This window comes from Rhinatrema bivittatum, chromosome 1, assembly GCF_901001135.1.
Source record: "Rhinatrema bivittatum chromosome 1, aRhiBiv1.1, whole genome shotgun sequence".
NCBI classification, from domain to species: Eukaryota; Metazoa; Chordata; class Amphibia; order Gymnophiona; family Rhinatrematidae; genus Rhinatrema; species Rhinatrema bivittatum.
The window spans coordinates 696,486,303-696,503,708 of NC_042615.1; the positions used below are offsets into that span (position 1 = coordinate 696,486,303).

At 39.6% G+C, this 17,406-nt stretch overlaps 1 protein-coding gene across 1 annotated transcript in view; it reads left to right on the forward strand.

The window, feature by feature from the left end:
• The window catches only part of SCAMP1 (secretory carrier membrane protein 1), a 174,587-nt gene extending 157,658 nt beyond the window's left edge, over positions 1-16,929 (forward strand). Inside the window, 6 exon segments of the mRNA XM_029575432.1 lie at positions 1,391-1,550; positions 14,537-14,638; positions 15,147-15,175; positions 15,178-15,263; positions 16,224-16,325; positions 16,327-16,929. Coding sequence (XP_029431292.1) covers positions 1,391-1,550; positions 14,537-14,638; positions 15,147-15,175; positions 15,178-15,263; positions 16,224-16,325; positions 16,327-16,389 — 542 coding nt within the window. The 3' untranslated portion in view covers positions 16,390-16,929.
• The last annotated feature ends 477 nt before the right edge of the window (positions 16,930-17,406 follow it).

Consider the following 17,406-nt stretch of genomic DNA (forward strand, 5'->3'; position numbering starts at 1 on the left):
GTAGTGACAGCTTTTCATCTGATCGAATCAATCTCCCTACCAACTTATATTCCAAAGCCACAGAAGAGAAGGCTTTGCATGCCTTAGACTGTAAACGGGCCTGGCTTATTATAAAGACAGGGCATGAGGCCACAGGTGTGTCCAACAACTATTTGTCTCCTACAATTCTAACAGTCTAGGAATTGCACTCTCCAAAAGAACTCTAGCCAACTGGATAACAAGCTACATTTGTCACTGTTAGGACTCTGCTTCCATGCCTCTCTCTGGAGCAGTCAGGGTGCATCAGGTATGAGCGGCTGCCTCTTCCTTGACGCACCTTAAAAATGTGCCCATTGCCGATACCTGCAAAGCCGCAACATGGTCATCAGTTCATGCCGTCACAGCTTATTACTGCCTGAACAAGCTATCTGAGTCGGGCAGTGTTGACCACTGTAGGAGACAATTAGAGATTGCCACTTAAGTGTATGGGTTGCAAAAAGAAAAAGAAAATTAATTCTACGAGCAGACATGGAAGGTAAGTAGTAGACTTTTTCTTACAAATGTCAGCAACCTTTAACTTGGGACTTCCCAAAACAGCATGGCTAATTCAGTTGGCCTATCGATGGAAAAAAAAAAAAGCGTTTACTTATTGTAAATGGTGTTTTCCATAGATAACAGAGTGAATTAGCCATGCGTATCCGCCCACCTCCCTGGCAGCCTCTACATAGTTCAAGTGGACAAAGTCCATAATCTTTAATAACAACTGAGGACTATAGATTGAAGTAATTGCATGGGAACACTGTACATGAGCAGAGCATTAAAACTCTGCAACTTTGAGAAGGCTCCGAGCCACACACTGCCGGATGTCGCACCCAAAACAGCATGGCTAATTCACTCTAACTATAGACTTTCTTCTTTCTGAATGCACTTTATAGTTTTGTGAACACACTTGATTACTTATAAATAATTAGTCTTCTGGTCTGGATGACTGGACAAATGAGCTAGCTTCTTATATTTCTAAAATACTTTTAGCATAATATGGGGGAATTTATTTTGAAAATCAGGAACTAAATGTCAAGGCCTCCTGATCACACCAATATCTATTGGAGCACCAGGAGTTCACACTCACTGATGATCGAGTCTGTCATTATCCATCAAGGAATCTGCTTGAGTATGCAATACGTTTTTCATAAAATTCTGGGAACTGGTTGTGTTCATGTTTTTCTTTTTAACTATTGTTTTAAGTGCCTTAATATTAACAATTGTAATAAACTTACCTTCATTTCGCAATATTTGAATGAAATGGGAGTTGACAATGAAGCAACTATTCTTGAAGGCTTTATAACTTTATTGGAAACATTTGTGGAAGTTTCTCATGAGTTTAATATGAAATGATTTTCTGTTCCCACAGTTGACACAGTAACTCTGTTTCTGAATATCTTTGGCTGTTTGGCCTGGTTTTGTGTGGATCCTGGACGAGGGGTTGATTTTGGATTGGCTATCTTGTGGTTCTTAATCTTTACACCATGCTCATTTGTCTGCTGGTACAGACCACTCTATGGAGCCTTCAGGTAAGGATCAGGCAAGTGTTTCAGGGCAACAAAAAAAAGTAGGTAAAATAGGTAATTTTACTGAGAGGTCTGTTGAATTTATCATAAAATATATTTTAAGTACCAAGTGAATTAATGTGTTTGAGTTGACATCTGTGACTTGGCCATGACTTTGTATGCTATGGCATGGGGACTCAGATTTGAGACCTGTCCAGTAGATCCATTAGAATTTGGGGATGTTATGGAAGTGATGTGCTCAAGCTTTGGAGAGGAAGGAAAGGTGTCTGCTGATAGAGGCATGACATTTAAAGGCAAATGAATAATGCTGAAAGGTTAATTTGGATTTGGAGGGCACTTCCCCTTCAGATCTCAGCCAACATGGGTACTTAAGTTGCTTGGCCCTGCTGTCTGGGAAGGGACAGATTATTAAAGTAATGGGAGTGTGTATAAATAAAGCTAACATATTTTTATATATTAACTTACGGTTTTAAAATGTTATCATATTTGAATGTCTCATAAAATGTGTAATCAGATTCCTTAACTAATTTTTTTTTTTAACTTTCATACTGCATTCTTTCAAAATTAGAGATTTATAGGATGAAAACATTGAGAGAGGAAGCAAGCTGATTTAAAACATTTGAGATTACAGCAGCTCTTGGGCACTATTTCTTAGACTAAAACTTTGACTTGTTAATTGAAATTATTGGTAATTCAGACTAGAATATTTTCTTAATTGAATGAGCTGTGGCAGACTTGGTTTAGCCCTTGTAGAGAATTGCCACATCTCAAAAACTACTGTACATTTGGCTCAGTGCAACACAGTTTGTAGACCTGCTCAGGCGAAGCCCTGGGATGAGAGGAAAGATGCAAGTTAGTGTTTTAATACACTGGCAGAGTTTTATATATAAAATAGAGTTGCTTACATGTAACAAGTGTTCTCAGAGGACAGCAGTATGTCAATCCTCAGAACTGAATGACATCATCTGATGGAACCCAGCCCGGAACTTTTGAGTCAGTTTCTAGAACTTTATACCCTTCTGGCATGTGCAGGCTGGCATTACACCACACATCCACACAGGGGCCCCTCAGTCTATTTTTTATCTTAAAATTGGAGAAGCTAACACCAGGAGGTAAAGTGAGGTCTGAGAACACCTGTTGCAAGTAAGCAACTCTTCTTTTTCTGAAGACAAGCAGGTTGGCAGTCCTCAGAAGTGAACAAAAAAGGGGAATCAAAACAGTGCCAACAGGCATAACTGTTTTTGTTGGCAACAGATCTTTTTTTCTTTTTTATATCTCTAAGGGCAGTCTGGAACAAAAACAGTGGGCCCTAGGAGGGATGGAGTTTGACACTGCACTTCAAAGAGATTCCACAGGGCAGAATGGCCAAATCTGCTATCACACCTGAAGTCCCTGTCCAAACAATAATGGGATGTGAATATTTGGAGAGAACTCTGTCGCAGCCTGACAGATCTCTCCATGGAGACCTTTATAGGTGGGCTACTGATGCTGCCATGACTCTTAATGCTGTGACTCAATGGATCTAGGCCTGCCTGGTCATAACAGAAAGAGATGCAATTTGCTAGTCAGTTGGATAAAGTATGCTTGACAGTGGCAATCCCAGTTTGTTGGTGTCAAAAGAAAGAAAAAGCTGGGTGGACTTTGGAGGCGCTGTTCTGCCATCAGCCAGGATGGACGTGTGAGAAATGTGCTCCTCGGTCACGGAACATCTATAACCATGTTTGAGCATTATGAGCACATATTTGTCAATCCTATACGACTTTGAAGAGAATATAACCTGTCAGCATGGCAACAAAACGAAAGACTGCTGATTTTAAAACCTTACTCTTACAGCAAACAGTTGCCAGCAGTCGGAGGAGGATAGCGCACAGGCTGTGCAGGCCTTAGAACCTATGAGTGACGCAGCAGGAAAAGATGGCGGCAACATCGCTGCAGTTCTTTGCACGCCTCCATATTAAACCTGCTGACCCGCAAAGAAATTCACGAATGGTTCATGGAAATTCGCTCCGATTTAAAGCAGCACAGGGCTGAGCTGCTCGCCTCCATAGCTGAGGTGCGTGAAGATTTTGCATCTCTGGGAGCTCGCATTGACGAGAGAGAAAACTGGGTAGACTGTCACAGAGAAGCGATAACCACCCTGACTAACCAGCAAATGTCAGCCACTGTAGAAATAACCTTCCTATATGAAAAACTAGAGGACTTGGAAAATCTCACTAGCAGGTGCAACTTCGGATATGGGGAGTGCCTGACACGCTGGAGTTCGTGAAATCTGAAGAAGTGGCATGGAAAATATGCCAGTTCATTCTTTCTGGAGGGAGCACAGCCACAGATGAACTGGACCCTCCGATTCTACCTGACATTAAGATAGAGAGGGCACACCGGGCATTAGGGCCTAAATCTGACTTGTACCCTCGTGATATTGTTCTGTGCCTTCACAGCTTCCTGCAAAAAACGCAAATAATGGATGCGGCAAGAAAGAAAAATAACTGGAATTGGGAAGGACACTCTAAATATATTTCAAGATCTAGCCCCTGCAACTTTACTTAGAAGATATGAGCTGCAAAAGGCAACATCATTTTTACGCAATGAGGCAGTCCGATATCATTGGACCTTTCCATTTGGTCTCCAATTTGTGATACAGGGAGTTACTCACAGGGTTAAGACCCTTGGAGAGGCGCTGAAATGTGCATATCGGCGAGCTTTAAGATTAACTTCATGGTTCCCAAGATGGCACCTACCCAGCAAAAAGTGGATGCGCATTTGCGGTCGCACAGAGTGGGTTAAGGTGGCCAACGCCTACATCGCCAATCAGAAGATACACATGCCAACTTGTCGGATCAAGGCTGTTGGACTCAATTGCCTTTTTGGCATCGGGTCTATCAGTGGGACATGGTGGACTGTTAACTGTTGCTAACAGTTATGAGAATAATCTTGTTTTTGTAGAGGAATGCTAGAAATATTATATAACTCACTGCTCTTAAAGTGTGTTTTTATTGAGGATGTGGTGTTCCGTGGGTGGGGGCTGGTAAAATGTTCCATCCTGGTGAGTGGACACCACCCTCTGGTATTAGGAGAGATCACCATAAGGATCAGGTGATCTAAAATGTTAGGTTGGGTTTTGAAGGGAAGGTTACCTCTAAATATACGTGAGATAGATTGTAGAACAGGCAGATATTTTTGGAGACTAATTGTCAGCTTGTGGGCTTGTAGAAGGAAACAGTCACAGATATGGTGAGTTTTATTCTTTCATTCTCTTTACTTATAGTGGAGCATATATTCTCTATAAACGTTAAGGGACTAAACCATTTCCGCAAACGTCACCTTTTAGAACAGGAATTGCTAACCAATAAAGTTTAGTATAGCATTGATACAGGAGACTCACCTATTATAAAAAAAATGTTCTCATATTCAATCCAGAATGGCTGCAGACAATATACACAAGGTACCAGATCTCATTGACTGGTTGCATCACTAGAAGACACCTTTGGTCTTGCTATCCATCAACGACGAGAAGGCCTTAGACCTCATACATGGGCCTTTCTCTTTAAAACATTGGCGAAAATGGATTTTGGGGACTTTTTCAGCGCTGGATAGCAAAACTATATGGCTTCCCAAAGGCACGGATTAAAGTTAATGGAAGTTATGGAGATAGCTTTAACATCGAATGCGACACAAAGCATGGTTGCCCCCTATCTCTGCTAATGTTCGCTTTATGCCTTGAACCCTTTGCCATACGGGTTTGGTTAGATGATCAAATCTCAGCTGTCTGGCTGCACAGTTTACATTTTAAATTATCACTCTTCGCTGACGACACACTGTTTACTTTGACCAACCCCGACATGTCCTTACGAGTAGTAACTGAGCTTGAGCACTTCGGAAGGGTGTCTGGTTTTAAAGTTAATTATGACAAATCTGAACGACTAAATATTAACCTGACGGCAGCCAAAGTGTCCCATATCAAAAGTGGACATTCTTTTGGTGGGCTAAACAAGCTCTCAAATATCTGGGGGTTCATATATGGGTCACAAATTACAGATCTATTCCGATTAAACTATGTTCCCTTTTGGAGGAGCTTTGGACGAAATTTAGATGGAACGGAAAACTTTTTCATGGTTAGGGCGTATTGCTGTTGTAAAAATGAACGTCCTACCACATCTTTATTTTTTCTCCACTCTTCCTATTTATCTCTCTCCTGCTTTATTACGACAATGGCAGGCTAGGATTTTCGGGTTTATTTGGAAAAAAAAAGACCACCCAGAGTAGCTAGAGCAGTGCTATTTCACCCAAACAACAGAGGAGGATTAGGAGCTCCTAATCTCTTATGATATTTTGCAGCCGCACAACTTGACCCTAATGGACGTTCATAGGAAAACAGAGCCAAAATAATGGGCCTTGTTGGAGCAAGCGGTAATAGGCTCAATGTCTCTCCAGGCTCTACCATGGCAAATTAAATCAACATGGCAGACTAAACCTTATATATCTAGAGCACTTTAAATTATGTTATGAATTTGGGCTCAGTGGAAATCAAATTTAGTAGGTAACTTTTCCTATTTCCACTCCTCACACCTATATCATAACATTACCTTTCCAGTGGATATGTCTAAACATGCATTTGTGCAGTGGGAAAAACAGGGTATTATGTGTATTGGCCATCTGTTGGGAGGTGAGAATATCCTTAGCTTTAAAGAGGCTATGGAACGATATGGCATTGGATCAGGGGATTATTTATACTATGCGCAAACTCACCATTATTTAAAATCTCTCCTAAAGACTAATTCAATACGCCTGACTAGGTCTCTTTGTGAAAGCTATTGTGAACACGCGGATAAGCTTCGGGGAATAATCTCAAAAAATCTATGGTCAAGAGACTCAGTGTCATATTTATGAGTGGAATCAGGATTTAGGAGAACTGCTAAACGAGGAAGAGTGGGATACTGTCTTTAATAGGTTAGCAAAATGTTCTGTTTCTGCTAATTTGCAGGAACAGTGTTATAAGATACTGTTTCAGTGGCATTTCACATCAGTCAAGCTATATAATATCTCCTCTTATATAGATCGCTGCTGGCGAAACTGCAGCCATAAAGGTACCTACTATCATATTTGGTGGCAGTGTCCAAGTGTGACCTCCCTGTGGACATAGGTCACACAATGGGTTTCGCAATTAATAGGGGAGAGTTTGTTTTTAGACCCACGTTCTATGTTGTTAAATATCCCAGAGGCTGAGCTACATAAACTCTCAGTTTTTTTGTTTGTAGGTATATTTGGCAACAAGGTGTGAGCTAGAAAAAACATGGAAGCTTGTCTCTGCCCCTCCTTTGAAGGTGATTAATTCAATGCCTATATTTACATTATCGTTTAGCTCATCTCACAGCTTTGAAATATGATTGCATATCTACTTTTCACAATGTATAGAATCCATTTATAAAGTGGTTGGCGAATCTCACTTAATCTTTGTAAGTAACTTGGGTTCTCCAAGACTCACTAATTGGGCGGTTGGGTATGGAATGATTTTTCCGAATGACATTTGCTTTAGCTTCTATTTTTGTATTTGTTATGGCTTATGTCCCACCTTGATGTATACCCATCATTCATACTAAATACTATTTTCCTATCTGTGACAGAATGATATCTATATATTTTTTGGTCTTCTATCATAAAGTTCGACATTATGTTGCTTAGTCTCTAAATTATTGAGGAATGTTGGATAACAACTGTTTATCTTGTATAAGTACATTGATTCCTGTACTTTTCTTGATGGTCTAGTGTTTTGCTAAGTGTAACTGGAGGGGAAGAGGGAATACGTTTCTAGAAAAACTTTAATGGTTGTTATTATCTCTTTATTGTTATAAGTGCACAATGTTTGTACGTATCACTTGTGATCAATAAAAATGTTCAAATATATATTAAAAAAAAAACTGGGTGGACTTTCTGTGGGCATCAGTCAGTTTCAGATAGAAGACCAAGGCTCTTTTGCAGTCCAAACTGTGCAGTGCCTGTTCACTTTGGTGGACTTGTGGCTTGGTGATAAATGTTGGAATGACAATAGACTGATTAAGATGGAATTCTGACACCACCTTAGACAGAAATTTAGGCTGGATATACAGAACCACATTGTTATGATAAAACTTTGTATAAGTTGGATAAGTTACTAGAGCTTGGAGCTCATTGATTATGTGATGCATTACAAAAATTGAATTTTCAGGTTAGGTACTTCAGGTCACAAGAGTGTAGTGCCTCAAAAGGAGTTTACATTACTTATGTTAGTACTAGATTGAGGTCCCAAGATAAAGCAAAAGGCCTAATGAGAGCTTAAATGAAGACGACCCTGCATGAAGCGGACAATCAAAGCATGAACAGAGATGGCTCTGCCTTCTATGGTTGGTGATAGATGCCAATTGCACTGAGCTGATCCTTTACTCAGTTGGTCTTGAGACCTGATTCAGACAAATGTAGATTGTAATTGAGCAGTTTTTATGTGGAAGCAGGCCTTTCGCTCATGTCACAAAACAATCCTCTTCCATTTCAGTCCATTGGACATCCTCCTGGATTCCTTCCTTGAAGCTAGCAGAATACAAGAGACATCCTCTGAAAGATCCAGGAGTTGCAGAGTTACTCTCTCAATATCCAGGCTGTGAAAATCAGGGAAATGACATTGGGATGGTGCAACTGAGTCTGATCTAGAGTGATAAAAGTTGAGGAATTCCCCAGTCTGATCAGAATCCTGATGGACATCTCCTGCAGGAGTGGGAACCAAACCTATCTCAGCCAAAAGGGGTTATGAGAATCTTAAACTTCAACAAACACTTTGTGAAGAGGGGAATCGGATATGCAAATAGCAGGCCTTCTCTCCAGTCAAGGGCAAAGGAATCCAAGGCTGGTTTGCCTTATATTTCTTTACAGGAATAGAAGAGTGGGTCCTTCCTGTTCCTAATCCAAGAAAATAGTCAGATTCATCTGATATGATTTACATCAACCGTACTGCCTCAGATCATGTACTCTATTAGATTCTGTTTTAGTAGCGATTCCATTAATTTTCTCACCACAGAGGTCAGACTAACCAGCCATCTCTTATTTCCACTTTTATGAATGGGAACCATATCTGGTCCTTGAACTACTCTGGCTCTAAAGAAGCATTGAAAAAGTGAGCCAGTGGAGCTGCCAGGCTTTCTCTGTTCCCTCATTAACCTCAGATGTATCTTATTCATCTCCATAACTTTAGCTATTTTAAATTTAGTTAGCTCCTCATGAACACACTGTTCTGAAAATTTTGTTTTACCTTACTTCCAATCTTATTTGTGTTCGTTTTTATGTGGTTCTGCTCCTGGCCCTTCCACATTAAACACCAAACATAAATTTTTGTTAAGCAATTTTGCCTTTTCCTATTAACCTCTACATATTCCTCCCCTTCATCTCTGAGTCTCACAATGCCACTTTATACTTCCTTTTATCACTAATATATCTAAAGTCATGTCCCCATTTTACTATATTTGCTATTTTGTCTTCCATTTTGAATTTTACATTCCTGACTACTTTCCCAGCTTTTCTTAGCTTTTCCAGATATGTTTCCTATCTTCCATATTCTGTGATCTTATTTATCTTTTTATTTATTTAAAACATTTTTAGCCTGCTCTTCCTATGTTCAGGGTGTGGTACAATAGAGCATTCATAATTAATGTTTTCTGTCTTCCACTTTCTGTGATCTCTTGTAGTTTATGAACCCTAACCTTTTCTCCCTTACCTTTTCGTCTACTACTTTAGAAAATCATAGTGGCCTCTTTTTCCTCTTCCCTTTATTTACTTTCCTAACAAAAAGGATAGTTGCCCTTATAATATCTCCTTTTAGTTTTGCCCACTGCTCTTCTACTTCCCCTAGATTTTCCCAGCCAGCTCAAAGCACCTTGAACATTTACCAAGGTCATGGTAGTGATGACGGCATACGTGAGACGAGAAGGAGGTCATGGTTCATCCTTATTTGGGTGTCTGGTTGTTCAGAGCAAAATCCTTCCAGGAAGATGTCCAAGTGTCTGAATGGATAGTCTGGATTTTAGAAGACTTGGGTGGTAAACTTTGTGAACAGTAAGCTTCACCCGTCTCAGTCTTTGAATTACGAGGGAGTATATTTCAACATAAAGTTGCACTGTGTTTTCTGACTATAACGATAGACAAAATGATCTAGAATGAGGTATGTGGCTCTATCGGCCCCGAGAGAGTGACGTTATCTTCAGTTCCTCGGATCCATGGTGGCTTCTCTGGATTTGTTTCACATGAGACTTGTTCAATTTTCATCACTATCTCATTGGTCTCCTCAGACTCAAGACTGAGGCCTGGTTTCTGTTAGTGAAGAGTGGATTACAATGGTGGATGATTCCTTAGAACCTCTTATGGGGGGGGGGTCAGCTTGTCAGTCCCCTCAGGTTCTCACCATGGACTCCATTCTATCAGGTTGCCTGGATCAAGTGGTTCAGGGTCTTTGGTTTAGAAGGAGGCCACCTGATTATCAACAGGTTGGAAACTAGGACAATCAGATTATTCTGTGTCAGAGTATTATCAGATAATTCTATGGCAGTGGCATATATCAACAGACAAGGAGACATCAGACGTCATGGAGCATGAGAGAAGACCAACCTTTTTTTCTTTGGCGGAAAGGAACTTGCAATTCCAGTCAACAGTGCAGTTTGTGGGTCAGGAGAATTTACAAGCAGACTACCTGAATGGAATCTTTTAGATCCCAACAAATGGGAACTAAGACAAGAAGTATTTCAAAGCATTGTGATCCAGTGAGGGGGGGGGGGGGGGGCGCTCTACATCAGCCTCATGGCATCGTGCTGGAATGCCAAAGTTAGTTGGTTCTCCAGCCATTGTGGCCAGAGAGAGTGCTTCTGTATGTTTTTCCTCCTTAGCCTCTGATAGGCAGGGTTCTGTGCACAATTGAACTGGAGATCACTCTTGTTATCCCAGTCACCCCAGTTTGACCTTGCATACCATGGTACATGGATCTGGGGAGGTTGCAAATCTATCATCCTCTGCAGCTTCCAGATACCTGAGGGCTGTTGGTACGGGGCCAGTTGTCATGGAAGACCTGTCTCGGTTCTGTTTTATGGCTTGCAAGGTTATGTTTTAGAAAAAAGGGCTATTCTTCGGTCATTTCCATTTTACTGAAGACCCACAAGACCTCCACTTCCTTAGCGTACATTTGGATTTGACGTATCTTTGAAGACTTTTGTATGGAGAAATCGGTCTCCCCCTGGTGTTCTGATATCCCTTGTGGCTTTTCTCTAGAAAGGATTGGACGAAGGTTTGGCCTCAAATTCCCTGAAAATTCAGGTGGTTGCCATTTCCTGTTATAGACATAAGATGTGGGGGATGTCTGTCCCTGCTCATCCAGATGTATCTCATTATCTTTGAGGAGTGAAGTGGCTGCAGCCTCCCTTTAGATTTGTGGTTCCTCAGTAGGATCTCAGTCTTTTTCTTATGTCACAGGTGTCTCTTCCTTTGAGCCCTTTAAACAGGTATAACTTAAGGATCTTTCCTTGAAGGTGGTATTTATAGTAGCAATTTGTTGAGCTTGCCATATTTCTGAGATAATGCCTTGTCTTGTAGAGATCCTTTACTTGTCATTGCATTCAATTCAGAGTGTCTCCGTCCTGTTCCTTCTTTCCTTATAAAGGTTTGTGAGCCTTCTACATTAATCATTCTGTTTCTCTGCCAGCCTTTTCTGAAGAAGAATGTAGTGGAAACAAATCTTTTAAAATACATGGACGTTTATTGTGTAATGAATTCTTTCCGTAAATCAGATTGACAGTTTTTATTGTTTGGATGACCATGTATGAGTGAAGCAGCCTCTAAGACAACTTTAACTAGATTGGTCAAGGACACTAGTTTGTCAGCATATTTGCTCAGGGCTGGCCTCTGAATTTATTTATGCTCATTCTACGAGAGCGCAGTCATTTTCATGTGTGGAGGCAATTGCAGTAGCTTTGGAAGATATTTGAAAGGTGATGACTCGGTTGTCCCTTCACTCTTTTCTGAAACACTCCAAGTTTGATGTATTTGCCAAGGGGGTCTGCGGCATATGGAGCCAGAGTTCTCACAGCGTCCCTGACTCTCTCCTTATTTAGTGGGGCTTTGGTACTTCTTGCCTGTAAAGACTGTAGGACTGGACTGGTGTAGCAGGATGAAATGAAAAGAGAAATGTTTACCTATTAATTTCTTTTTCATGAATCCTGTTGCATTAGTCCAGGACCTTTCCGGGAAGTTGGGTTATTTTTATTTATTGGAATCCTGTATATGTTCATTACATTTATTCTTTGTTTATGGTTTGGCACATGGGCCTTTGGTCACTCTGTTGTCCTTCTCCTGTCCTTTAGTGTTTCTCTGATTTTCCTAGGGGGACAGGTATGAGTTATGGGAGTATTTTCTCCTCCAAACTTGTTTTGGGATGATTATTTGCAAATTCAAGGATTTTCAATTTTTTAATTTTTTTTTTTTTTTGCTTTGCTTTGTCATGACAATCTTGGATCTTTCTCCGCTGCACTATCCCTAAGTAGTGATGATGATATAATGAGAAAAGACAGTGTGCTCCACCTCCTTCTGCTGATGATAGGAAACAACCCACCTATAATGATTGGACTGGACTTGGTGTAGCAGGATTCATGGAAAGAAAATTACCAGGTAAAAATTTCTCCATAGCACCAAGTGAGAGGTCTCTTCTTTCACTTCTGTCTTTGCACAAGCAGCACATGGAGTAGGAGGACTCTCTTCTGCCACCAGAGTCTAGTTCTGCTGAATATTTCCATGCAAGCCCAGATCTACAGCAACTGAAGTTACCCCGATTCCAGAAAGTTAAGCATAGCCCAGAAAGGTGCCAAAAGTCCCATTTTTATTTGGAAACTTTGCTCCAGTCTGGAAGGTGATCTGTCTGGGTATCCTACTGCCTCACAGAGAGCAAATGATCCCTGGAGATTCAAACGTCATCTACCTGTATGTAAAACACAAATATGGCTCAATTTTAAAAGGGCCACGTGTGTAAATTACGGGGGTTACACGTGTGACCGGGCCTTGCTCGCACTGCGTGAATTTTACAATGGGCCCTGCCATGCACGTAACCCCAATTATGCGCAGAAGTACTGGGCCCAAAGAAAGGGGCAGACTGGGAGCGTGGTCTGGGCAATCGGGGGCGGGCCGGGACAGCGCCATTCGACACTGTCCTGGGGAAGCGTGTGCTGGCGCGTGGAGATTACTTCTGCTCCAGAAGAGCAATGAATATGCAAAAAGAAATTTGGGGGTGGAGTAGGTTTAGGGGACGGGGAGGAGAGGGGAAGAGGGAGGAAGGTTAGGGTTAAGGAAGTTCCCTCCCAGACCGCTTCTTAATTGCAGCAGGCTGGGAGGGAACTGGGGAATGGCCGATCGCATCGCCATAAGTAGGTTTTAAAATCCCCCCCGCCCCCTCCCCCCGTGCATGAGTTGCAGGCCGCCCGCACGTACATGTGTGCGCGCCGTGAACCACACGTACATGGACGCACGTGCGCAGGACTTAAAATCAACCCCATAATGAAGAATGGGAAAATACAAAACCAAGGATGAATCATCTAAGCAAAAAAAGAAAAAAAAACTCAGACACCCAAAAATGTCTTCATAAAGCAGTGGCAGGTACAAATATGGGGGAAGGTTTAAGGGTTTTCTGTTACACCGCAACTGGCCAGATTTTAGAAGAAAATCTAGTAATACTATTTTCAAAGTATAAAAAATAGAAAATGGTAAACTGAGCAAATTGCCAGCACCACATCTGTAAGTGAATCCCTGTGGGGAAGTTTAATACCACCTCTGATCCAGGAGTTAAATTTTACACAGGAAAAAATGTGTGCAGAACACCTCCCAGCATTACAGGTTAATAACTCATTTTAATTCATTAGCATGAAATTTACGTACAGATGTACTAATGCTAATGTGGATTTTTAAATTGTGTTTCCACAAAAAAAAACCCCTGTTGAATACCAAGGTTAATTTTGTGTAGAAAAATGCATGCTTAAAACACTGGTTAAAACCTGTGTTAGGGTGAGCACAGCTTATTACATTGGCCGTCTTGTCAGGTACTGAATCTGTCTGAGGAATCAAGGACCCCAAGGCTAAGTTAAGGGCTCCTTACCCACTAGAGACTAGAGTATTAATAGCTCACCAGGAGATGATTATTACAACTATAAATATTTAATTAAATTAAATTGAAACATTTTAATAAAATAAAAAAATAGAATTTCCAAGTTGAATATTCAGTTTTTTTCTGCAATTCTCACTTAAGACACATTGAACTGCTAAAATAAGCTGAGTGCTGGGCATCAGTCAGCAGTCTCTGGTATTCATATCTCTTTATTTAAGACTTCTTTCATGTGGCTTATACTGTAAAGTAGAACTCTGAAAAAAGATTGGAAAGTATTTGTTTATTTTTTGAGAGAAATTTGCTGTCCTTTTAAATAGTCCCAAGTCCTATTCTTACATCACCTATAACTGTGCTACTTAATTTGTTTTGAGGTACATCAGCCTTTTATGCTTTGAATGACTCAGTAATGTGTCATACTTAGTTTCTGAAGGGTTGTCTTCTAAAACATGGTCTCTCCAATCAAAAGATGGAATATGAATGTCAGTCCTTGGACTATAAACAGGTTTCGTTTTCAGGGTATCCAGGCTATGCAAATATATCTGATGAATATTCATTGTGGATGTCTTGTTTGTGTTCCTTACTGAGAACCCCTGCTTTACATAAATGTATTGGGCAGTCACTGGTTCAAGTAATGCATTCCTGTAAGTCCCATAAATAGGCCTGGCTGCAGCACCTGTCCTTGCCGGTATCTATGAGGCGGCAACCATACTAAGTAAAACATTACAGCCATCTTACAGATCAACAATATTGAAAAATATTTGTGTGACTTTATTTAAAATGGATTCTTTCTTTCTATACATATAATTTTTTAATTTTATATTTTTTCTCTGTTCAGGAGTGACAGTTCTTTCCGATTCTTTGTTTTCTTCTTTGTATACATCTGTCAGTTTGCTGTGCATGTACTTCAGGCTGCAGGATTCCAAGGGTGGGGCAACTGGTGAGTGACTAGTTTTTATGAACACTGGTTCTATATAGAAAAATCAAATTAGTCTTGAGGCTGAAATGTAATAATTTCCCTGTTTGAAGAAGAATTTTTGAAAACCAAGAAAAGTATTTGTGATATCATCTCATTAAAGTTTCTCATGTGGTAGTAGGTATAGAAACACCTGCTCTGCTCTGTGAGATCCCAGCTCTTTATTGTCATTATCTGTGCATGCTGGGCATCAGAGTAATCATGGTGATACTCAATTGCTCTGTGTGATTTCAGTTTAAATCCACCCCAGATCAAGTTACAGTTGCCTTACCTATATTTTACTGTATAAGTAATAAGGCCAGCTTCTTTAAATCAAATGCATCTGTATGCAAAAATGCAAGTAATGGAGCCAGTTGCTTGCTTTGTTGTTGAGTGTTTCTTCATATGGCTTTCGTGAGTCACACTTACATATTCCTGTGCATGTTTCGTATCGTTTGTGACAATATTATCATTTTTTTGTATTTATTTTTAGTGGATGGATTTCTTCTCTTACTGCTCTTAACAAAGTATCCCTGTTGGAATTATGCTGATAATCATAGCAGCTCTTTTTACTGCTTCTGCTGTCATTTCACTAGTTATGTTTAAAAAGGTAAGCTGTTGCCTTGGTTGAAAAGAAATACTAGAATTGAAAATGCTAGATATTATTATAAACATACTTTACCTTGCAGCAGACTTTAACATTTTCTTACTCTTGCATTAAAAGCTAAGCTAATTTCTTTGTTTCACTAATATTTTTGTTGTGATACTACAAGTGTTTACTGGTTTAAAAAAAAAACTGACCTCAAATATGCTAAGTTTCATAATTTTTAAACACTGCAATAACAAATGCATATTTTTGTACAGCATTCATTAGGGTGGAAACATAATGTAGGTATAATTGAGATTTAAGCACCAGTTTCTCAGTTTAGGATAGTAAAAAAGAAAAAAAAAAGCTTTTTTGCTGGTTTGTTTTTTTCAGTAGGTTTTTTTTTTCATGCTGTGGACTGAAACACTTGAACATCATGCCCAACCTGCTGTGCTTTTATCTAACTATGACAACCTAGGGTATTTCAATAATAGTTGTGCCAAATTAGGTAGTTAATAGATTGCTTTTAATTTGTATGTTGTATTTATTTAAACTTTGGAACGAGACTATTTTAGTCTAATTAAATGCTCTGTTTAAATATTTGCAGTCCAATGTCTATAATTTGGAACCTATTTAGATCCCAACTGGAGAGACTTGCATCCTTTGGCCATGACATTGTTGATTCAAATTTCGTCTTTTTTTGAGTCTCTTCCATGCAGAAGACTTCCTCCTAACTGAAACATATACCTTGTTTTCAGTCTTATCCAAAAGCATACACATTCAGTATTTAACATAATGCCATGGTGGCAAATCTGCCATTTCTGATCAGTGAAACTAGTAGCTTTAATGTAGAAAAGTATTTACAAAGGCTGGCTGGTGCTGTGTCTTAACTGTACAACACTTCCAAAAAATGGAGCTTTTTGTTAGGGATTGGATTGGTGTAATTTAGAATTTTCACCCTTTGTCTTTTTCCTTCCTTTATAGGTACATGGTTTGTACCGCACTACTGGTGCTAGCTTTGAGAAAGCCCAGCAAGAGTTTGCAACAGGTGTGATGTCTAATAAAACCGTACAGACTGCAGCAGCCAAATGCAGCTTCGACAGCAGCATCCAGTGCAGCCCAAAACGCTTTCAAGGGCAACCAAATATAACGGAATGACCAGCTGCAAGCACTACTCAAATCATTACTTCCCTATCATTATATTTTATTTCTCCAGTTACACAATACAGTTTACAAACTTGTGTTCAGAATACACACAGCATGTATGTATGCCCTTTTAATCACCTGTGCATGGGCTAAAGTAGGATATTTGTTTTATTCCTTTCCATATTGTATATTTTATCCAAACGAACTTTGATGCACTTTTCTCCATAAGAAAATTATTAAATACATGCTGTACATATAATTCTCCATATTTTCTGGAGGATCACTTGTTTCAGTGGTGTTATTTCAGTAGCAAACTGAACTTTGACTTGATCTGGTTGATCAGCTAAACAGTTTGTGATACGAGATTGTTCTGGTAACTTTAATTTGGACATCAGAGTTACTTTGTAACAGATCATTGCTACCTACTTATTTACATACAAGCTGCTTCCCTGTTGGTAGGTAAAGGCAGGTTGATGGTTATAAAAAAAAAAAAAAAAAAAAATTAACAATGATAGTTGCTGCTTTTGTCTTGGCAGCCTGTGAATGATTCCATACAAATGTAAACGGGATGCCAGACAATGTAAATTCATGTTTCTTGTTTTACTTTTCTTTTTCTTTTTTTTTTAATAGGAGTTTTTGATATAAAGTTGTAAGTTGGCATGAAGTATGATGAATAATTTAGACAACCATTGTTGGTACAGTTTTTTTTGGGGTTGTTTTTTTTTTGCGTTACTTATATCTGATTAGGTCTGTTTTGATCTCTGTTAATGACATAGCCTCCTGAGTTTGAAGTAACTGTGGTACACATGCATTCTTACCGATAGAATGTGTAATGCAATGTACAGTCCAGTTAAGAACTAATCAGTGCTTGAAAGTTATGGAAGAATTTTTTTTTCTCAGTATTTGGCTTTTGGGGAAAATTCATTAATCTGTACTGATTCATAGATTTTTAAGAGGTGATGTTAGTTCTTGAAAATATGGAGCAGCTGGGCTAAAGTCATTTTATTAAACGAGAAGCCAA